We start from the raw sequence: 25,058 nt of genomic DNA, 5'->3' as shown, positions 1-25,058 counted from the left end.
GGCTACGTAAGCAGGGGACATTTGGAGTCAAATTTAATGAGCACACGCAGTAATATATGAGTAATGTTGGGGAGGGCCTCATTTTGGAAAGAAACATAAAGTCAATATATGGGCTAAATCCCCACCGCAATCATTTTCATATAGTCTTTCATACAGCCACACTACATCAGCAGTGTTTCAGCAAATTCAGCAAATCTCAATATGGTATGCAAATGGGTTTCATAAAGTGCCGGGGAGTGATTCATTCATCTCAGGAGGTCCTCTTGTAATGCTCTCATCCCACAGGAGTGGAACTTTCAGAACGTTTAGCTCTTACTGTAACAGACAGTCTGGCAGCAGACTGCTGACCCCAATCAGAGATGTTACAGCTTGTTGAATTTCCACTAATATATCCAACATTCGGTGTTCGGTTGACGTGACCGCATCTCAGGTTAAGAGGTAACCGCAGCCAGTAAATGATTCGACACACGGCGTGCACTGCCTAATCACTAGCCAAGAGAAAATCGAAAATCGTTCTGTTGGTTCGTGCATCCCAAACTTGATGAGCCATAACAGCTGGATGGAGTTTGACGTGCATTGTTTAGCTGTTAGTCGTTAAGCAATGAATGCACGTGTGTCTGCGTGCAAACATGGATTTCTTGCTTATTCTCCGTATTACTCGAAGCCTGTCGATATCATCGATCCTGTGTTGGCCTCCATCTGCAATCAGCTGCTTCCTTTTTTCCTTTTCCTTTTTTTTTTTTTAATTCACCAATTCTTTTTTCACTGCAGTGATGACAGTGTTTAGATCAGATGATTCAAATTGGCATTGATCTGATGCTGTTGTTTATGATTGAAAGCCAGCAGTCTTCTTCGCCTTGACCTTTAGGTAATTCATCTGATCCCCTCTTAGTTGACAGTTTACTTTGAAAAGATTAGTGTTTCATTTGAGAATGCAATGTAGCATGGATATAAAAATCACATTGGATTCTGTGCATTACTGCTTATTTGTTTGGTTTATGACTAAAGCTCTGCAAACTCTTCCTCTAACCCTGCTTGTGAGCACCTTTCCCGGCATTGTCCATTCATAAATGTCACAGAAGCAGAATGACTACAAAGAAGCGGACAAATTGAGTTGTTACATAAGCAGCTGTTCACCAGCTGCTGTGACCCCAATTCAATATGTTGTATCCATTGAGAAGTGGCACATGTTCACGTACTGAAGGCACTTGCTCTGGAGCACGGAGACTAGATTGGAAGTAACAACACGTGTGTTGTTTTGGTCACGGCATGAAATCAGTCGCGCACAATCACATTCTGAGGGCAGGCTTATTTACTCGGCTGAACCTGGAAAACCTTATTTATTTGTAACGCCGTTCCCCTCCAGCATGTTTCTTGTTTTAACCTTTATTTTGTATTTGGCAAAAGAACTTGTGCTTTTTTTTCTTTTTTTTTTTTTTTTAAACACTATGAGCTTTAACCTTGTTATTGACTGAATCAGCCGTAGGGAACAACTTTTCCCCCTGCCAGGCATCATTGAATTTCTGAAAGTGAAAGGATGGGAAAACCATCACACTCCCCCTCCTTTCGCTCTTATCCGTCCTTCCTTTGTATCAGAATGCTGTGGTATTTAACAAGCTAATCCGCAGAGCTCTCCAAAGACGCCCGTGTCACTATAAAAAGCGCCCGGGCGGAAGGGGACAGGTGTGTGTTCGCACACATGAGCGTGTCCCTGTGTTGGTGCATGCTCCTGCTCTACAGTCTGGGCATGAAGGAGGACTGACCTTTTTACAATTATCACGGGACAATCAGAACCTTTCAGTGGTGCCTGTGAAGCCATCTACCCCCAATCTTCCTCCCCACCTCTTCCCGTCTCGACTCCTCCTCCCTCCACCCCTCTCACTGGTGCATCTCGGACCACCCGTTATCTGTGTTGTTGCTGTGGTGTTTTGTTACCTCCTCTCACACTAAGCATGGGGTAATATGAACAGGAAGGGAGATAAAAAGACTGAGGATGGCTGAGGGATTGAAAGCGATGCTGTGGGTAAGAGTGGATTAGGTACTGTATGGTGTTCATTAATTCTAGATATCGGCAGTCTGTCTGGCTCTTCTGTTACAGCCCCATGATCACACCCATACACACATTACTGCTTGTACTGCCGCCAGCCATCGAGTTCAGGCTGCATTCTTTGAGCTGAATGATGCCTCCTTACCTGTCTGAAAAAAGGCATGTTAAGAAAGATCAATGAAGCTTCCTCTCCCCGAAGGAAAAAAAACAAAAAAACAAACACATCAACAAAATGTTCTTCCTCACCAAGCACCACAGCCATTAGCAGCTTCTCACTGAAGGCAAAGTGAGAACAGCACATAGATTCCGGCCACTCAGGAGCACATGGTTCATGCCCCGTATACCCAATAAATACTAAGACACTGGTAGCGTTTCATTAGTGGTGTTTCTGTCTGTTAGGAGATTTGATCATCGAGATTAATGATCCAAGATCAGAAGTGTTTCAGTTTAATTTAGGTGGATCTCGCTAGTGGGTGGGTCACACACACACACACACACACACACACACACACACACACACAGAGGAACATTTTGAACACTTATTGAATGGAACACCCTTTTCCCCACTATGAATTTCTAGCTTTAGCTTTGTAAAGGTGATATTTTCCTATTAATAATTTATGAAGTTGTTAAATGATAATATGTCAGTTAACACTAATAATTTTATTAACTACATCTAGCCATAATTGGACCACATAATAAAAAATAATCCTTTTATGTTGTGTCTCTGGCCACCTGATGAAGCCCAGTATTTGACCTTCTTTTAAATATTGCTAACGACATCTGAAACAAACTGTAACTGTAAATGCTGTAAATGCTCCACTACTTCCACATGCTACCCACTAACCAGAGAGAGGTAGCCTCTGGTTTGAAAGAATGCGTTCAATACAATGTGAGTAAACCGAAACCACAATATTGATGGCCATAAAAACCAAAACAATGAGCTGAAAGGCAATTCTCTGCGGAGCTGATAGGGGCTGCAGAACCTGCAGATAATTCTGCAAGTTATCACCATCATAGATTACACACAGTGTAAAGATGGATGTAATAGACCAGTTTGAAGTCCAAAGTTGCAGCTCTGGCCAGTGTCGGTGCCAAGGAGCGTAAACCATTGCTGTGAATATGAGCAAACCTACTAGAAACATATCCTCACATGTATTTACATTTGCTGCTTTAACTACATCATGCCAAGAGGGCAGGTGTATTTATGAGTGAGACTATAATGATACAAAAAACAATAGCGGATGGAGTGAAGATTTTTTTCGGGGACCATTATCCCCCATTGTTTTTAGCTTCTAAACATTCCTCATAATAAGGGGGAATCGAAGTCCAGCGTTGGAGCACTTGAAAAGCCCACAGTAGACCCTGCAGACTCACTGTCTCGTTTAAGGGCCCCTGAAAGCCCTGCCATGCCTCATTATTCAGGCTGGCGACTCAACACACATCCATATATACAAGCTCTTCAGGGACAAGATTACAAGCAGTCACCGCATTGACCATTATTCCATGTAGCGAACCAGCTGGAAGAAGCGGAGGAACAAGGCAGAGAACGAAGAGAAGGAGAAAGCAGCCACACACATTTCCTCCCTTTGAACCCTCATAATGAAACTGACTCCTTGAAGTTTTAATGAAAGCAACAATTTACCATTCCCTTTTTCTCCCTGGGCTTCTCAGTCTTATGTTACTTTGAGCGAATCTCTAAAAATAAAATATATATATATATATATATATATAAAAATAAATAAAACTGCAGTCTCCTTTAATCTTCTTTATGCTGGCTGCGAGAGGTGCTCTCATGCATTTAAATGGGGCCATGCCATGGACACACATGGCAGCAGGGGTATTGACAGGGGCTCCGGATGAGGCAGCGGCGCCATATTTCACAGACTAACCAGGAGAGGCAGCGGCCATCGGTTCTGGCCAGCATCTCCCCGGCCTTATCTCTGATATAGAGGGCCACTATTTCTTTTCTATTACCTCTGCTCCGCGCACGCATCCCCATTACTCGCATGAGCCCGCCAGTATCTTTTCCCTCCATCTTTTCTTTCCATCCTCCCCGTGACCTGGGCTTGTCAAGTAGATGGACAGCCCCTTGGCACGGGGCTCCTCTCCCCGGTGAATGCCACCGCAAGTGAGATTGAGTGGAACAGTTAAACCTGACCTCACTTACTTTCTCTGAGGGGAAAAGATGAGGTGAGGCGTGCGCGGAGGTTGTGTCTGGCGTGTCACAGCGTGCGGCACTGTTCCCTGCACAGGTAAATATATGGGCCTGTGACGGCTTTTTATGAATGTCACCCCCAACTGTTGCAGCTGTGTGCTTCTTAACATTTCACCCCAGCCACGGCTTAATAGAATTTCTGTAAAAAAAAAAAAAAAAAAAAAACCTCCCTGCCCTACATTACTCAGGGTCAACGTGGCAATGTGTATGTTTTCGCGCGTGAGCTTTCTACCACTCAACCTTACTGCTGTTCGGGTCAATCCAACTGCTTGGCCTTGGCCTCACTTTTGGCAGCAGGGGCTGAATGAGAACAGAGGTGGACACATGTAATGGTTGTGACTGCTGGACTGGACATGACCGGCTGAATTGGTCCCTTAATGACTTCCAACTACTTAATTCATCTAGACTTACAAAGGGCAGAAACAGCATGAGATGGAAGTGTCCTTGTCTGCGCTTGACGAGTGTCACCGGAGGCATTTATAAGTGCAGGAATAGATTGCAGAGGCCTCCTGATGGCTAAACTGCACAGAGGAGCAGCGTGGCTTCGCTGCCATACTTCTCTCTGCTGTCAGAGAAGGAGTTTTCTTCAGTAAGGACACGAACCGTGCGTTCTCTTTTTAGCCATGCAAGCGATGTAGCTCAAGGGACTGTTTGCTTGGTCTGACACGGCTCAGGAATAAGCAGGCAGGACTTATACACAATAATAATCGTCAAAAACAGGACAGCGAGGCAGGCTCTTTGGCACAGACAGGGATTTGGAAGTAAAATTTTAGCCTGAGCTTGACTTCGGTGTCGTGATGTAATGAGGGTTCAGGAATGGGGGACGGCTGAGCTGGTGATTGTGGGGAATCAGCTCGCTTGGCATGACAGGGAGACGGGGAGTGTTAACCGAGCGAGATCATGAGAGGAGAATCCATTAGCCTCAGATGTAATTTGCGCTTGATGCTAATTTTTAAACATTGCTAACATGCCAATCTAAGACGGCGAAGCTGTCGTGGAGCGTGTTAGCTTGAGGACAATCCCGTCCCTAATGACATCCTCACGTTCACAGGTGCATTTCAGACGTGACACCAACCAGACGAGCTGCATCTGGTGATGAACAGACTGGTACCGACGCCGGCTTTCCAGCCTCCCGTACGCGCAGTGTCGAAATCAGCTCATAAACGGGCGTTGTTACCTATGAGTCTTGAGCGAAATAACAAAAGAGAAATTTTTTAAAAGCATCCTCCATGTCAGGAACGTTTCAAAGAGACTCAAAATTCTAATCGTCTGACATCTGCCATGTGCTTTGCTCAGATTACAAACTCATGCACATCCTCTGTGTCTTCTAGTGAGAGTACTTGGCTGCTACATCTCCCAGTGCACACTGCCCCACCAGATGTCTGCCGTGTTATTTAGTTGGACCATATGGTAACCAGCGCTGATGCACTGCTTTATCTACCAAGTCCTGAGTGTGGCAGGAGAGTGCTAAGCACTTGTGATGGTGCATCTCTTTCCGGTTGTCTTTTCGACTGAGGGCTGCTTGTCTAAAGTGCAGAGGTGGAGACAAGTAGATTTAAAACTTAAAACCCTCTCGTCGGGCTCTCTTTCTGTATAAAAGGAGCAAGCAATTAATTGAATATTTAAAAAGCAACTGAGAACCATCTTGATATCACTTAGTTTTTCTTTAAAAACAAGCACATACGCTGTAATCTAAACCGGGCGCCCTCAGAGGATCTAGAAATACATCTCACTGATGTAAAAAAAAAAAATAGCTTACCACTTAGGGAGAGGAAATATTTATGGCTCTTCATTACAATATGCTGCTCTCTAACGCAGAGGCGTCTCACGGCTCCAGTGGCTGAGTGTTGTTAAGTGCGCGCTTCTTCCCAGCGCTTCGATGGGCAACATTCGATGGGAGGCTTTTTTCAAGAGTTGGCACAGGTCGGCTGCTGCTGCGGCGGCCACTGTGGTAAATAACATATGGGCTTGTTATCTCTCCTCAAAGCTAGAAAACACCCCAGCCACTCGCTCATTAGGCTGCAGCTCAAGGCAAAGTGCGGTAACGGAGAGAGGCGAGGAAATAGTGAGGGAAGAAGAGGAAAAAGTGACGCTGATGAGGCAAGAGTTGAGGAGGAAGAATGGCAGCGGGCGAAGACAATGGCAGCGACGCGAGGAAGGGAGGGCTGGAGAAGGAGTCACAGAGGTTACACATATGTACGATTTACGTACAAATGAATTTATGCATTAAAAAAAAGAAGCACATGTTGATATAGGAGGAGGCAGCAACAGGGATGCAGTAGAGGGAAAGTGTAGCAGTGGACTGACACCTTCCATCAGCTGGTATATAGGCAGCAGCAGCAGCAGCAGCTGTGAGCCCAGTAACAGTCTTCGTGTGTGTGTGTGTGCGTGTGTGCGTGTGTGTGTGTTGAAACACTGTGGGGTGGATTCCAGCTGAGTGTGTCAGGTGCCTCTCCGCTCTGCCAGCTGTTCACAGCTCTTCACAGCACTGGCTGAGAAGAGTGCACAGATCTGGAACCCAATCAACACAATGGCAGCACTTCGTTTTCACTTTTCTGAGCCACTGACGCTCCTCCGCAGAGGTGTCCAAACTCTGCCCGCCACAGACTCTCCAAATCAGTTTTTTTTTTTTCAGTCCTTTACAACTTTTCTCTTGCATTCACGAGGCCGTCCGCTTGTAACAGACAAACAACTGTATTATAATCTAGCTTTTCAGAACAGCTTTTTTTTTGTTGCAATGAATTAATAGTGAATAATATTTATTCACTGTATCTATAAATCCAACTCGAACACTAGTTAAAAATGTGCATCTAAGGAATATAATGATTTTTTTATTATTTTTTTTTTTTTCTGGTTGGAAGCCAGAAAACCAAACAATCCCTCCTTGCTGTGCCTTGGTCTGGATCAATTTACCTTGCTGGGGTGATATTTACCAACAAGCACTCTGCCCTCAGCGCTCAACCTCACCGAGGAGGATAAAGAACCAGCTCATGAAATATCCTGTGACAGGCCGGGCAAGACTTGTGCTGCGTTGTGAGTGTACGGCGGTATAGTGCACACACAGGCACTAAACTGTTAAGGTGCTGTAAGCTGGTTATTGCGGTATCACATCACGGAGAGCCGCAGGTATATTCTCAGCCATTAAACCACTATTTAGCTCGTTGGAAGAAGTCCAGAGGCTGACTGGTGACTAACGTGATCACAGGGTACGTCGCGAGGGTAATGTGACATATTATATTATTAGATCAAATTAAAGTCACATTGGAATGTCACTCTGGGGACAATTTATTCCTGTGGCGTGTTCTATTTGGAGGAAAATGGCAAGAGAGAAACCACCATTAAACAATAAGAGGAGTGAAATGCTAAATGATTCTTTAATACCATTTTGATATGAATATGCACCAATCTGGCATAACATTATGACCACCTTCCTCACAATGTGTAGGTCTGCCTTGTGCCTCCAGTTGTCAGTCATCAGAGGATGGACATGTGTCTTCTGAGGGTGTCCTGTGGTGTCTGGTAACAGGATGTTGTTAGTGGGGGTCTTTGGATGCTATGGGTTGAAGGGAGGGGTCTCTGCGGATCGTCCATCAGATACTTGATCAGTTTGGGATCTAGTGAATTTGGAGGTCAGGTCAACACCTTGTGCCATTTTTCGTGTTTTTTTTTTTTGTTGTTTTTTAGTTGTTTTTAGTTGTCTAGTTGTTCCTAAACCGTTTTTGTGTGTGTGCCTGTGTCAGGCTGCTGCCATCAAGGAGTGTCATTGCTATGTGCTATGCTAGGTGGGTGGTACATCCACACAAACACTAGGTCCAAAAGTTTGCAGAACACTGTATTGTCACAATTAACGTCATTTAGTTCTAATGTTGTGGCTGATCAGTGTATATTCTAGAGAGTATATCACCAGTCGGACCTTGGTTCGTTATTCTATGCTGTGAATCTATGCAGAGCCTGCACCCTATCATACTGAGGTGGCCTATGCTGTTGTGAGCTTTTATTAGGGATGTCAAAGAAGTCAAGCCACATCACTTCCATCCTAGCCTCTCTGCGTTGGCTTCCGGTCAACTTCAGGATTCAGCTTAAAGTCCTCAGCTTCGGCCACAGAGCCTTCCATGGTAAAACTCGTTTGCGCCTACTTCTCCGGGCGCTCACTCAGATCCACAGACCAGCATCTCCTGGTGGTTCATAACACCAAGACAAAAAGAGACAGAGCCTTGGAGGTGGTAGCTCCAAGGCTCTGGAACGCCCTCCCCCTGGATCTGAGAACTTCCTCCTCAGAACAGTCTTTCAAATCAAAGCTGAAAACCCACCTTTTCAGACAGGCTTTCAGCTGCCTAGAGCTGGTTATTTACTTTTTAAGTTATTTGTATTGTGGACTGTTGCTTTTTCTTATACTGTTGCTGTAAAGTGCCCTGTGTATTCGTGCTATATAAATAAAGTTTTACTTACTTGCTTGCTTGCCTATGTCCCGATCAGATTATCTTGATCAGTACCTGTGTCCATCGAGTCATTTTAAAAATGATTGGATTAAGCAAGAGATAAATATTTACTGAAATAACTGCTTTACACTGGAGGACAGACTTGTGAGTACATACTGCGTGGGAGGCAGTAGAAGGGGATTGAGCGACGTGGGCAAGGACGCACATTTAGGGCAAACCACCGTCTGCATCGCCATGACGTGTAGTTACATTTCTGTGGAGGTGAATGTCAGGCTGCGTTTTAGATCCAGCATGGAAGCATAAATCTACCTTAACAGTGGTGAGGTTCTTTGCCTTCTGCCAAAGCAGAGAACCTCACCATTGATAAGCTGGATTTATGCTTCCGCAGCAGCGCATTATGTGGGCACGGTCATAATGTTTTGTCTTGTCAGATAATTAGCGTCTCTGTTGTCGTGCCACGCTCATGCCCCCGCCCACACATTCACCCTATTTGTCAAGTGACAGTTTATCAGCAATTATTGGGTGAAGAATGTTTCCCCACCACTCCCCGTGTGTTCTACCTCAGATTTAAAGCTGCTCCAATCATTTCTATACAGCTCCATGTATAGAAAAGAAAATGTTACAGGCGAATTTTTGGCCCCGCCAGGGAGGCAAGTCGCCCGCTGTGACTGGAGTCTGTGGAGGTTCGGAGCTGACACGTGGAGTCAGCATCAGTTGGTACAATTCCCTGCGAGTCAGGCGTCGTCCCCTGCTGTCTTTCGTCTTTCCTTTGGAGTGTAAAATATATCAGTCGCGTCCACTGTCTCCTCCAAGATTTCAGCTGGTTCCTCAAGTGAGGATAGAATCTCAAGCTTTATGGTGTCTATTTCTCTGTGTGGAATCCCCACTTGGATGCTTATCATCATCCGGAGGAGCCGTGATGTCTCATCTCCTGGTTCTCTGGGGTCACCTAATAATCAACTTCCTGGTTTTGTGGTCTGCATTTAAAAGTGATTTATAACAGAAAGGCTTGGGGGAGGAACAGTTCTCTTTCTCTATGGAAAATGTCCTCTAATGCTCACTATAGTTGTCTTGTTGTGTGGTTCAAGGTCTCTGCCAACTGTGTCCTGCAGATTTGCTAATTTACGTATTTTTGAAAACCTTTCGCTGACCTCATGTGAACTGACTGACTGGCCTTGTACACTAGACCCTAAATTTAATAGGAGGACTGTGCACTAAATGTACAGCGTCATGATGCATACACCCAAGAATGTTTTTATGTTCGTCTTTATATTGTATGTGGTATTTGGCGTGAGATATATTCAAGAGGGTTACCTTGGCAACTAGAGCCTGAAAAGTCCACTAGTGTCCAGCAATTATGTACAAAGCAGTAGGCATCGGCATTTACACATGGACAGGGCTTTAAAATGCTCCGAAGTTTTTTCCTCCTGAAATTATTTGGCAACGGTGATTTATGTCAAATGCCTGCGTCTCCTCGTGTTATGTGTCTCAGTTGGCAACCATTAAAATCCATGCTTTTTATTGTGTCTATTAAGAGCACTTGGTTATGGGAAACTTTCAAAATAAAAGTCACATCATTATGTGTCTGGTGGTCCGTGCACATCCATCTAATCACTCGTTTGTCGTTACCGTGCTGAGAGTCCATCAGCGAGGCTGCACACTGGAATAAAGAACCTATAGACCCAGTCTCCGGTTTAAAGCTAATGGCAACCAACAAAGGACTCTGGAATCCTCTAGTCAGGTCTGAATTGTTAATGGACACACACACATCCCCACAGATGTACGCACTCTCCTGCTATCCATGTTCAGAGGTGCACTTTAATCCAGTGAATTGTAGCAAATGGGGACAAATCAGGTGGTATTGATTAGTCAGAGCTTATTGCTGGTGTGACTTCCACAGAACCTCCTGGAGGACCGGCAGGGAATCTGGGGAATGACGCTGAAAGGCCATCTGAATGCCACAGTAGCTCAAGCTGTAATTTGATAAACCCCTTTTAAATGTCCGAGTGAACAAAGAGACAATATGTGGTGGCTTTAAACTTCCAGTTTTACCTTCAGTTTTTTGTCATTTACCATCAACCATGATCATTTATGTCATATAAAACAAACCTTTTCTGATCAGTATAATACAAGTGAGTCAGTTCAAAAATTTTAATGACTTGAAATTATTCATACCTTTTAGTTAAATAGTAAAATAACAATGTAAAGTAAAAGTAAAATAAAAGTGAATAGAAAAATGGAAATTAGTTTTTTCTAACTGGACAGGTGATGACAGACGAATGAAAATGAAAAATCTGATCTGCACAGCAACCTTTGACTCTCCAGATCCAAGTATTTGCTGAACCATCTGCATCATAAAAGACTGGGAGTGGCTTTGGAATGAGAAGGTAGAGGTGATGGTGGTTCCCCAAATGGGCACAAAATGGGAAGTGCTGGGTATTAATGGAAACTGTATTAGCACTGCATAGGTATATGGACTGTGGGAGGGCCCGTGAACTCCAGTAACCCCTTTGTGGACGAAGTGACATGATGAGGGATGGTGTTTGGAAGTGAAGTAGCAAAAGGGCAGGGACTGGTATTGAAACAGCTGAAGAAATAGTACCTGGTGGGGGGGGGACGGCAGCCAAGATTCTCTAACCTTGGATTTAGCTTGTCTCGCTATCTTTGTTTTTTTTTTTCTCATTATGATGAGCAGTATGATATTGTGAGCCTCTAAATCATCTGATGCCATGAATGCAAAATCTGCTTTCCCTTTTCTCTTTTTTTTTTTTTGGCAAGTCCTGCACACTTTGTGAATGCCAAGCTTAAAGTGCGAAGCTGTTGCAAAGCCCAAGGAGGCAAAGGATTTACAAAGGCACATCCGTTAGGCGGAGATAAGAATTACACCTCATATGGAATACATAATCACAGATATATTTCAAAAGGGCAAAAGCTGCCATTAGCTGTTTTTTTTTTTTTTGGAATAAATAATAAAAAATAAAATATTTCCTGTAGACTTGTCTTTGACCCTCCTTGGTCGACTGCATAGTGCTTGTTAGCACATACCGCTACTATACCCTTCTACCTTCAGTCTCCTGTTTTCCCTCACTCAGTGCAAACACCAATTAAATGTTGGTGTGATTTTGTGAGCTGATGCCCTAGCGGAACCCCCGTTGAAGAAACACCCTTTCAACAAAGAGTACAAAACCATCTCCTTAATTAAACACCTCGGTGTCCCCAAGTAATGCGGCGTCTACACATCTGAAATGGAGTAAAATCCTCCTCTTTCAGAAGAAAAAACGAACGACTCCTCCGTCGCCTCCGGCGGGCCGTTGCATCTGTCTCATATCCGGTGCTTCCTTTGAAAGTTTCACAGGCATCTTGGGTTTTGAAGCACTGCTGCGCTTGCTGACGGCTACAGCCGAGATGGGTGGTGTCTTCCTCTCTGTCATCGGCGCTCTCATGAGCCTTTTCTTCTTCTCCTCAGAATTTTCAATAAGCTGGATGCTGTAAGGGGAGGGGGAGGCCCACTGGCGCTGCCGAGGTCACTTGAGTTTCTCCTCCTACAGTGGTAGCGGCAGCGTCAGCCCCCTTCAAAGAACAATGTATTCTCTTTATTTTGATCCTACAGAGCCAGATAGACAGGAATTAGCGAGCGTGTCGCTGCGGGAAAACGCACCCCGAGGTCTCAGATCACATGAGGTGGGTGCTCCTCGGTGTTTTGCGTGTGGCGAATGTTAGCGTTGGGGTTTGCGCGTGTGCCTCCCGTGCATTGCAGGCGCGTCTTGTCATTACATCGAGTATCAGTGTCAACATGAATAATTTGAGGGATCAACTGTGGATTTTAAGAATGAGTCACACTCCATGGGGACGTGCTGCGTGAGCTACCGAGAGCAGAATATGTGTTTGGGAGTGTGTTTGGGTGACTCAGTAGACTGCAATCTCCAGCTCAGCCACAAGGCTTAAAGTTGAAGAGGTATATTCTTTATCAACACAAGCACATTGCAGACTTTCGGAGATGCAGCTCCCCGATTGCATTTTCCGCCTTTCGTACCTTGAGTAGTTTCTCTTCCCTTTGGCCCTTTTGTATTCTTTCAAAACTCCTTTACAAAGCCGTACTGTGTGTAAGGGTACTACATTTTTTTGTGCGGGAGATTTGTCAATTATATCTGTGTGAACTTGGGTTTTGTGTGTTTCTCCTCCTTCTCCGACTTCAAATAGCCAAATCCAGAGAAAAGGATAATAGTTCCTCCTTTTCAGCACTTGAATTATCAAATGTCCCTGATTGTTGCCCCTGTTTGTGCAATAACAGATTTCCAGGTGAGGTCAAGGTGACAAGATGCAGGAAAAGATAACACTTAAAAGCACATAAGTGTGCGCTAAAAAATGAAGTGGCATTGAGGTGCAGTGGGTGCTTGGTTATATTGTCCTTTCTTTGTCGCCCGTGAAGCACAGGTTTTTAAGCTGACCTTGTTTATAGAGAGCAGGTAATTGTCAGTAAACCTTCCAAGCACTGAAAGCTAAAGAGCTGCTTACTCCTGATTATCTTTTAACGGTTTCAAATTAGCTGAGCATAATCGCACGCCTCTTCTGCACTGGCTTCCACATCACGCCTCCAAATGTCACAATGAGATTCAGTGGCGGGGAAATGTCGAAGGAGAGGGAAATGTGCCCAAGGGGGAAAATACAAAACATGTAAAATGGTATACACAGAAACACTGACAATTTAAATGATTTGTTGCTGAACAACACTTGAATTTCTTTTTCGTGTACAGGACCTGAAATGTGCATTTCGCTTCTAAATATCGAATATATTCACTATATTGCCTTTACACGCACATGAACTTAAGTGACTCCCCATTCTTAATCTATAGGGTTTAATCAGTCAACAACTTTATTTGTAAAGCACTTTTCATACAAAAGGAGCACAAGACGGCACAAAAACACTATAATAGCTTCAGCTCTTCTGGGAAGGCTTTCCGCAAGAGTTAGGAGTGGGTTTATGGGAATTTTTGACCGTTTTTCCAGAAGTGCATTAGTGAGGTCAGACACTCATGTTGGATGAGAAGCTCTGGCTCAGTCTTCATCTAATTCACCCCAAAGGTGTTTATCAGGTTGAGGTCCAGGACTCTGTGCAGGCCAGTCAAGTTCTTTCTCACCAAACTCACTCATCCATGTCTTTATGGACCTTGCTAAACTGTTCCCACAAAGTCGGGAGCATGAAATTGTCCAAAAACTCTTGAGAGTTCCTTTTACCAGAACTAAGGGGTCAAGCACAGAAAAATAACCCCCTACCAGCTCCTGGAAAATAACCTCATACCTTATCATTATTACCTTAATCCAACTATAACTGGACAACTTAAGTGCATGTAAACACGTTACTCCCACTAAAATCGTAGTTCTCCTTATCCCAGGCTTGAGCAATTCATTTCTACAGGGGGCCACATGAAAAATCTGAACTGTGTTGGAGGGCCGAACCAATGATAACTTGAATTTAATTCTGCTCAATATTAACTTTCTCCCATTGTAAAAAGCGGTAAATGATATATATTTGATAAGCTGCTACTGGTAATCAGAAGTATAACAATATTCTCTAAATCTTTAATTAAATTTATGAATTTTGGTGTAGGTTGAAGAGGAAAATAAAACACAATCGATCTGTAGTTCTGGATATAATGCATTGTCCTCTTTGCAAAGCTTTGGCTGTCTCAATCATCCTTTTTGAAGAATCAACAAACACAGATTCTAACAGCACCATGACGTAAATAAAACACCATGGCTTTTTAAAATAAAAGCAACCATTGTATTGCATGCACAGCATAAATACTTGTTCATTTTGTGCCAGACAGGGATTTCTCCGCTGCATGTAAACTGGGACAAGGACCGCATTCTGAAAGTCGAATTTTGAGCATAACTCGACAAAGCTGTGCATGTAAACGCATTGACATGATCCAGTCAAACAAGTACCGTTCTCCTGGTCACTGTCAAACCCACATTGGTCCATCAGATGCCAGATGGAGAAGCGTGATTTGTCACTGCAGAAAAAATCTTTGCTGCTCTAGAGTCCAGTGGCAGCGTGCTTTACACCAATTGATCCAACAGTTGGCATTGCACTTTGTGGTGTATGCCTTGTATGCAGCTGCTCGGCCATGGAAACCCATTCGATGAAGCTCTCTCCTCACAGTCCTTGACCTAATCCGAAGCCCACGTGAAGTTTGGAGGTCTGTAGTAACTGACTGCAGAAAGTTGGCGACCTCAGTGCCTCAGCGTCAGCTGACCACGCTCTGTCATTTTACGTAGCCTGACACTTAGTGGCTGAGTTGCTGTCAGTCCCAATGGCTTCCACTTTGTTATAATACCACTCACAGTTGACTGTGGAATGTTTAGTCGTGAGGAAATTTCTCTCGACTGGATTTGTCACACAAGTTCCTATCCGAGTACCACGCTGGAATTCACTGAGCTCCTCAGAGCGACCCATTCTTTCACAAATGTTTATATATATATATATACATATATGTGTATATATATGTGTATATATGTGTGTGTATATATATATATATATATGTATATATGTGTGTATATATATATATGTATATATGTGTGTGTATATATATATATATATATATATGTATGTATATGCACTTGCAAGTTCAATAGGTACACTAGTGAAAACAAATGCATTGTAACAGTCACTAACTACCAGCTTCATGAAGGTCATGGTCTTCAGCATGTGTTTGGAATAACTGAGAGAGCTCTTGTTTTGGCCGTGGCTTGTATATATATGTACAGTATATGTATATGTGTATATGTGTATATATGTATATATGTATATGTGTATATGTATATATATGTATATGTGTATATGTATATATATGTGTGTGTATATATATATGTATATATGTGTATATATATGTGTGTGTATATATATATGTATATATGTATATATATGTGTGTGTATATATATATGTATATATGTATATATATGTGTGTGTATATACATGTATACATATATATGTATATATATGTATATATGTGTGTGTGTGTATATATATATATATATATATATATATATATGCACTTGCAAGTTCAATAGGTACACTAGTGAAAACAAATGCATTGTAACAGTCACTAACTACCAGCCTCATGAAGGTCATGGTCTTCAGCATGTGTTTGGAATAACTGAGAGAGCTCTTGATTTGGCCGTGGCTTGTAGTACTATTGAATTGTATTGTGTTGCACCAACACATGTTCCTATTATTCTACAATCCAATGTCAGTGTGCGCTAAACGTGCGTGTTTTGTGTGTATATTATAACGTACAGTTTATACTCGTGCAAAATATTCTTTCTTCTAGACCACAAAGTCACATGTGTTTCCTTGTTTTAACCAATAGCCTGGGATGTAGCGAGGTAAGAGAATAAATTTCACAGTAGAAGCCCAAAGCTGTTTTGTTGTTTACTCTTTCCTGCATGTGTCCCAGGGAGTGGAACAGAGTTTGCTGCAGTAATCCTTGAATTGTAATGAACAGTTTAGCTTGACTATAAAGCAATCTGACAGAATCCAGGTGGGCGAGGTTGCATCCTGTATTACCTGCTGCCTTCCCTGCTTCTGTTCAGAAGCTAATTTCATGCCCAATACGCCTGCATTTGAGATGGACCGAGGAAGCATGTTGGTGTGTTTTTGATAGAGAATATAACAATTGTGATTATAAGAAAGGGAGTACAGAGCAAGGCAATTGCAGTGCGGGAGACGGCAAAAAGTGCTTCTGAATATTCCATTGTGAAGAGAGATACAGGACTCTGGCAAGGTGCAAGCAGTAACACAACAACTTAGTTATTCTGTGATCTTAGAATGCACTTTATCGCTTGTTGCATTCCTGTCCAACAGTTCTTCTGTTACACTGCAAATGTGGAACCAGTCTCAGAATTTTCTCTAACACCAATAAAGAAGCACGCTTTCGTTTTTTTTTCCAATATTTTTTTCTGCCTTTTCCATTATTAGTCTTCACAGCATTTGTCGTCTCCCCCCATGCTGTGGCTGTTGTTGAACTGAACAAGGCTCTTTTAAAAGTCCCAAATCAAACATCTTTTCAGTCACAAGTGTGTCACATTTAGCAGTATCTCAACTCCCTTCTCCTTAATTTATTTTTTGTTCCCACTTGCACAACAGGTTGTCCAACATTTAGGCTATTAGCGCCTTGTTACAGTACAGTATATGACAAACTGAGCATTGTAGTTTGTTTCTAAATGATCGTGTTTGTGCTCATGGAAGTGCAGAGCAGCATACATTTTTATCTAAATCTATTTGACAGACGGATAAATTCCTTCTGTGCAATGTGCAAAAGCCCATATTTATGCTAATATCGTGCAGTAACTCATGTTCACTTCGTGTACTTGTTCATATTTCTTTATATATTTATTGGACTCTGGACTCACCATGTGCAACAATTTCCTGCTGCGCAATATCAATATTCAGTGCTGCTATAGAGCAACAACTGAGAACACACGCTCCCCTATACTTGAACATATTTGTATATATTTTTTACATTGATATGTGTATTCTTACCAAAATTGCCTACTTATTCTACATATTCTTATTGCCTACATTGCTCTTTGTTCTGAACACTGGTACACTTTGAGTAGGAGCTGCTGTAATGAAAAGTAATTTCCCCTCAGGATCAATAAAGTAATTCTGACTCTAATGAACGTCAGTCTTATGGTCTGGCTTATCTGGACTCAGTTCTTATCGGAATACGAGTCTCATTTTTTATTAGAATATGAGTCTGGTACCACTCCTTTGGGATTTCATTATTGAGCACGTTTTTTCTACCAATACACAGAAAGAAATACACCTGCACGCAAGTGAATACTCAGAACCAGTCGGCGCAACGAAATGTACGAAATTAAGTGGCTGAGGCTCTTGACAAAAGGCTTAATCGCGGTTAAATGTTTGTCATTGTTCATTTGCTGCCGATGTATTGTACCACAGAAGTGTTAGTGGAATATAAACAGCTTGCTTCTCCGGCAGCAGTCGCACGGTTGTAAACAAACTCAACCCAGCGGCTCCTAGATGATGGTGTGTTTGACTACCTCTCTGTCACGCTTCTGTCCATCAGCGAGTAAAGTCAGCCCCAAACAATTTAATGGGCCCTTCAGATCTTTGCCAGATCATAACCAGTACCCAGCAGAGTGGGGTATCCATTGTAGGTGGGGGAGCTGGTCCCTTTCAAGCCATGTTAGAGGATTACATTCAGTTACAAGATTTTTTTTTTTTTTTTTTTTTTTTTTTAATTCGCACGTGGATGCTGCAGTATTGTTATACGAGTTGATGCGACATAGTTAATGTTACGGCACAAATTCAGTGCAAATGTAAATCGTCAGCCTATGGCAGTTGAGAATTGGATGCACAGTAACATTAACCAACCTATTTACAAAACAAGTTTTATATTCATGCGGTGATATTAACATTCTCAGAGATATTTGATTGGAATTTCAGCAGAATTAATAAATGTGTGAGCAAATCTGAACAAACTGTCACTGTTAGAAAACTGTAGACAGTGAGGAAGTAATCTGTAATGAAAGGAACCTATACCTCCACAATAATAATACTCCTAATCTTCCTAACCTATATATGTGCACAAATCAGCTTTATTGGCCACGTATATGCTGTATGTACAGTTTACTAACCCATACATTTGTAGAGAGTGGTGTAGCCATACTAGGACCCAGTGTTTTCATGCCTTGCTCAAGGGAGCTTCATCCGTGGATGTAGAAGGGATTTGAAGCAGTGATTCTCCACTTCCCCAGCCACTGTCCGTCCTTTCATGTACCGTATGATGCTGCTGGCTGCTTCTTGCGGCCCCTAATTACAGCCGTGCTCAAAGCCAATATGTGGGCCATTCCACCTCATGTTATTGTTATTTTGAATACTTGCGCACATTATTGCATTGATTGCTGCAATATGGTTGCAGATAATAGGCGTCCGTAAATCCTGCCAGGGACAAAAGGGAAGTGAATTATTAATCACGCAAAGGTACAAGTTCATTGCCTTCCTTTCCCACCTTTGTGAATAGCTTGTCACGTGGCCTAAAGAACTGCCTGTATCTCTGTGTCTCTCACTCTCCCTCACCTCTCTCTCCGTATATAATATGCAGGCTCAGAGTTAATGCTCAGACCTGCAAACACAAACACGCTCCCTCCTAATTACTCCTCTCCGCCGCCCTCCGCGCCGTCTCACTCTGTCTTCAGCTCCCTCCTTGTCTTTCTTTGAAGTCTGAAATTGGAGTTGAAATCAAGGGCAGCGTATTTATACCATTTTCATGAGAGGTCTATTCATTTTTGAGGACTTTTTTGAGGGATATCAAATGTTTTTTTTTTTTTTTAATAAGAATTCAGTTTCATTTACATAGCGTCAATAACACAGGAACCCGGCCTGAAACCTCCGGAGCGAGCAAGAAGAACCTGCGAATCCTGAAGAGGACTGAATGTCCCTGTAAATTGTAGTGTGGGATTTGATTATGAATGGAAATAACCTTGGATGAAAAAGGAGAATGTTAAAAGAAATTATACGTGTAAATTCTCCAAGGTGTAATGCTAGCAGAGTATATATAAGTGCGAAAGTGTCTCTACTAAAAATTGCTCAATCCTGGCAATAGGGGAAACATTAGCAGAATGTACAGTGTGCCTTTATAGAACCAATCCTGCCTGCTGGTGCAATGTAAAGTACTTTTCGAAAAGCTGCCCTTTCCACCATTGTTCCTTGAAGGTTGACCTATGACTAAGATTACAATTCACCCCTTTTTTTCCTCCGTCCTCTCCCTCCACCTCTGACAGCTGGACACCAGGCACTGTATGGCGGCAAGAGCCGAAATGTCATTCACACTTCTTCCCCTCACTATTGTCTTGCTTTGTTCATCTCCCCTCCTTTCCTCACCCTGTCTCCCCCCCCCCCCAGTTATAGAGGTGTCAGGGTTATCAGAGTATGAGCGGTTGTTTCCACCCCGATCCATTTATATCGCTGCTGCCGAGGATTAATTCTCCGGTCACACATTCGACTCAGCCAATCAACTCCTCACATTGGTTGTTTTTGAGGCGGAGGGAGGTGGGGAAAAAAAGAAAAGCCAATTGGGTTCTTTGTCACCTCAATCGAGTGCCTGCGCGCCGGCGTCTCCCCGTTCTGTCTTGCAATATCTGTAAAACTCATCTTCATTTCAGCTTGGTCATTTGACTCCGGCAATAACGCTGTATGACTTCATTTAAAATGCTGTTTGGCACAATTGTGACTGGCTTGTCAGTTGGTATTAGAGAGATGGGTTACTTGGGTGTGTGTGTGTGTGTGAGGGGGAGAGAGAGAGAGATGTCTGTTGGGGGGAAAACTGTTAGCGATGCTGTACAGAGACAAAGCTTCAATAATACCCTCGCTGGAGAACCAATCTGAAAGAGACAAACATTGAAATGTGTCTTGGAAATCATGGTCGATGTGGAGGAATGGGCCGTATTTCAATTCAATACAGCAAGTCCTATTAGAATTAAATAGCATATGAATCCCCGCTTGACGTAGCTTTTGTAAATGTGTTTGCCGCTCGTCTTCCTAGGACGCTCTCAGCATAGATATTCCATGTGTTTTCCATTCGTAGTCGGAGGTCAACGCAAAATCATTTTTTTATTTATTTTTTTTTAATTGAAACCAAAGTCTTTAAATTAGCTTTAGATATGAATCTAAATTAAAGGTGTAAAAGTGGAAATATAATTCACCTCAAGGGGACGCCAAAATGCCTGCTGGCATTGATAACACCCACAACAGGAGCACGGCTATAACGCCTTCTTTACTGTGGGCCCACAAAGTAATTAATGAAGCAGTCGGGGTTTAAATGCCCTGTAATTGACAATGGTTGTGGTGAGCTAGAAGAGTCTGTTACCGTTTACACCGGCTTTTTACAGCTGATTGTGCTGCTGCTGACAGCCTAGTAGGTAATGCATAAACTTTAATGGTCACGTGTCGGTAAATGAACGTGACGGCTAAATACCAGGTCATTAGGTCAGGGACTAGGTACACAAGTGAAAACAAATGTTCTAATACAACAGTCCTGTACTAAACCTCACCTATGAAGTTCATGATATCGTGCATTGTTTTAGAATAACTGTGTTTCATTTTTAAATGAAATGTGTTGGAAACCCCATTTTAGTCAGCGAGCTGGGCTCAATAACACACTTTTGTGTTTAAGTCAATCCAGTTTAACAGCACCACAAACCACATCTTCCAAAATGATCATCATGGTGAAGTACCACCTTCACCACTGCTTCAGCATAAACCCAATGTTACAGCAGTAATAAAGGGGGACTTGGAGCATGTTGGAATACATTAGTTTTCACTGCTGTACCTAATCCTTTGGCAAGTGGGTGCAATTATGAACCTGATGTGCAGTGATTGTCGATTGTTATTTCAGTTAAGTTTTATTGCACTGGAGAATGAACCAATCCAGCCTTAACTGTTGCACCCTCAAAAATCCATATTTACACTTTACATACAGACCACGTACTCTCCGATGCTTCATTAAGAGCTCTTGCTTTCTTTGAGGACGCACCATGAGGTGGAGAGCAGTGTGGGCTTCAAAGTTAAACGGATTCAGGTCTAATTCACCACATCAAAGATTACATTTGTACTAAAACAAGGATTTCTGTGTCTACAATTGCAAATTTAGTTTGCAAATGGATGTGTTAAGGTCAAACGAAACATTTTAACTTTTAAATTAGTAATGGTTATTCATGAATGTTAAGTGAAGGAAAGACATTTAGTAGCAGCAAAGAATATGGAATGTGGATTTTTAGGCTAATTAGCCTTTGTTTGTTTAAGACAGAGGATTGTGTCAGAAAAATAGCACAGAATACTGAAAATCGTGCTATGTGTGTCACTCGCTGCGTTTCCATTACAGTTTCTCGTAAACTAAAACCGTTGTTCCTAAATTTCGATAAAGTACAATTGCGCTTCGTGCGTGTTTCCATTGAAATCTGTTTTGCTAATGAACTGTAAAGTCTCGCGATAACCCACAATTTCTATCACGCGAGACGTACGTTTGAGGAGGATGAACAGGTCACATGTTTTTAATGCACTTCTGCGCTAAACTTTTATATCGATTCATGTGAAAAATCAGCTCACGAGAGCGTAAATGTGTTTTAGCAAAATGTATGTCTTTCCATTACTGTTTTTTTTTATTGTGTTATTTAGGTTTTGTGCATTCCCAACGTTAATGGAAACACAGCAACTGTTTCTCTTGCAATTTTTCTATCAAGAGTAATGACATTTTCCATAGCAATTAATCACACTGGGCGCGGTTGTCTTGTGTTGTGCCTCTCTTTCTGTCACAATGTTCAATGTTCAAGTACACATACAGTAAGTCACTGCAATTGTTTGTTTTGTGCGTTGAATTAAAGCCCTCTCAAGGTCCCAGGCATCGGCACAGTTAACATTCAGATCAGATGCGTGTCGTGTCCTGTTAAACAGTGTCTGTACCCACCTCTTAAAGTGGGCCACGGTAAAAGTGTTCTCATATTCGGTGTGTTTAGTTGTTATTTTTTCTTTGTTCATTTATAATTTAGTTAGTTAACAGCTACGAGGAGAGAATATTTTAAAAGGTCCTCATTACTAATTAACAGACATCACTCCACTCACATCTCTTGCCTCTCCTCAAGATCATTCATAGCTGTCATTGTGTGTTTTTTTAATGAATGAGGTAAAACTCCACTGACGCAAGAGCCCCCCTGATGAGTAGGGGTCCTTTACCATGGACACATGAGCAAGGATGTTATTACAGGATTTAAACCAGGCCTAAGAGAGGGTTGATGACCCTAACGTTGCATGATGTTTTAGGATGTGCTTACAAAGAACCCTAATCAGAATAAGAATCAGAAAAAACCTTATTTTGTCCTTCGCGGATAAATAAAGTTTTTTTCTGATTCTGATTGTGGTTCTTTTCAAGCACATCCTAAAACATAATGCGTGACAGGTAAAATATCGATAACCCTAAATAAACCATGAGCAGCTGAGTTGTTTAAGTTTGGGCTCACAGCTTGTATCACCTCCTATGGCTTTCGATGAATTTGTTCGAGCAGGCTCATGAAAGGGCAGGTGTTTCAGCGAGCCTTTTGTCTATACACAGACGTTTGTGGACAATTCGTAGATTGACTTTGAATGACTAGCTGGTATCAAGCGTGTTTGGTTCACAGCCAGGGCTAAATGCAGGTCGAGATTGGATCATAAATCTGGCTGCATGAACAATGTCTGACCTCGAAGCAAACACATCAATTAAGTCTAGGAAGTAGGAACCTAGAGGTTAGGTGGGTAAAATACAATGTTGCACTTTCTATATCGTTAGTCTTATAGCATCATTGTCTTTTTGGAAAACAAGAAAAAAATATTTTTTTTTTAGATAATACTTTATTGATTCCCATTCATAGCAAGGACATTAGTACTTTTCTTGATTTTAAATTGAACGTTAAGTCAAAAATGACTTAGTCAATTATGCTATTAGGCTAACGTCAACATATACAACGTGAGATCATGCTCACAATCACATACACTAGCACACAATTACTCAGGTTCAAGAATCCGGTGTCATTTCTTACATGCACAAGCAGCAAATGACTCATGAGTTGCACCCTTTTCATTTTGTTTTTTAAAAAATGAAAGACCATTTCTATTAGAGTCAATTTTCGAGGTGTTATAAATTGTTTCACTGGGAGCACTAAAATCACACACGCATCAACTAATGGGAATAATTTTTTTTTGTTTGTGCGTCACCATCACTGATGTAACATCAACTCATATCGATGCGCAAAGTCATTTTAGCAACATACGTTCGCTCTGACATTCATATCCAACTAGGGTTACTGCCACAGTCCCCTTCACCACGACGTCCTACATCATACCTGGTACCCTTCCACTTTCATTTAATAAGAACTCAGTGTTCATCTGTCCAATGTGCACTTTTCCCGTTTTCACCACTTTTCTACAAGATCTAACTGTACGGGCATTTGTTATGATTCCGGATGAGAAGATATCTTATCACAGAACAGAAGACGTCGCAGTTTTGGAGAAAAATACAAAGTGCTCCTCTTTGTTTGCCCGCATGACGCCCGATGGCACATTCATCATGTTCCAAGTCATTGATCATTATTTGCGTTTCTGGCCTCATATCTGCATATACAACATCCCGACCACTTCATCCAGCGTTTGTGAAAACAGTGATGTATGCCCCTTACATCGTTCGTGACTGATTGCATCTTAGCTGCTGACTCTGACTTTAAAGCTGACTGTGCCCTCTTAATTCATCTGAGCTGCTGTTTTTATGTTTTTGCCACAGTGTAGGCCTCTCCCCGCTCCTCTCCCTGTTTGTCTGTGTGGGAGTGATGGCGTTGGGAGTGAGGAGTAGAAGGGGGTGGCTAGGAAGGGTGATCATTAAACACTACAATATGTTGAAAAGAAACACCGGTGTCAGGTACACACGCACATAGACAGGGTTCATCCTTTCATCTTTACATTTTGAATCATGTATTAAATCCTGCTTCCTTGAAGCCTTGTGTCAGTGCGAAGAATCTGGCGGGGGCCCCGCCATGACACGAGAGGCAATCTGTTTTCAGGAGCTCAGGTCCCGGGGCAGGAGATTAAATTGCTCGGTTGGGTCTTGGGTTGTGAAAGTTTACTGTAAGTACCTTTGCGGGCTGTAGCAGTTCTGCAAAACTCTTTACTTTTAGCTGAGACAATCAAGGTCAGCTTGTGCTTCCATTTGAAAATGTTTATCCCAGTAGAGTCTGTAAAGACGGGGCAAAAGCTCTTATGGGTACGAGGCGTCAACCGTGGTAGCGTCTTTAACGCTAACTTTGTTTTCATCTCTTGTGTTTTCAGTTCCAGCCAACATCTACAAGGTGTCAGAAGACATCACAGTGAATGAGGGCAGCAACGTGACGCTCAGTTGTTTGGCCAGTGGCAGACCGGACCCAGCCATCACCTGGCGGCTGCTCAACCCCTCAGGTAAGACCCGTGCAAACGGGACCCGTTATCAATCATCAGTATCGATGTCTGGCCAGTAGTGGGTCAGATTTTCATCTATCGTCATGTAAATGTCAACATTGTGGCTCAGAAAGCTTCTTATAATGAACATGACAACCTTTGTCTTACACTGTACCAGACACACACATAGCATACATAATTATTACACAGGATGTGTGCTGGCATATTTCTCCATATGTGTGCCTTCCTCTAATATTGACAATACTGTTGCTTTGGGATTTAATCCAATTCCAGAGACGAGATCAATGTCCTCAACTGCTGATGCGTTTCTGGTGTGATGAAGATGCTTGTGTTGACAACATCTCGGCTCG

General features: G+C 42.4%; 1 protein-coding gene across 2 annotated transcripts in view; it reads left to right on the top strand.

The window, feature by feature from the left end:
• LOC125013171 (limbic system associated membrane protein) overlaps positions 1-25,058 on the top strand; it is a 477,231-nt gene that overhangs the window by 418,041 nt on the left and 34,132 nt on the right. For both annotated transcript variants that reach the window (XM_047593559.1, XM_047593558.1), the window contains one exon: positions 24,583-24,708. In XM_047593559.1, the coding sequence (XP_047449515.1) occupies positions 24,583-24,708 (126 nt within the window). The remainder of the gene's footprint in view (positions 1-24,582; positions 24,709-25,058) is intronic.

This window comes from Mugil cephalus, chromosome 9 (assembly GCF_022458985.1).
Source record: "Mugil cephalus isolate CIBA_MC_2020 chromosome 9, CIBA_Mcephalus_1.1, whole genome shotgun sequence".
Classification (NCBI taxonomy): domain Eukaryota; kingdom Metazoa; phylum Chordata; class Actinopteri; order Mugiliformes; family Mugilidae; genus Mugil; species Mugil cephalus.
The sequence above is the reverse complement of the archived record's forward strand: the minus strand, read 5'-3'. Positions and strand labels throughout refer to the sequence as shown.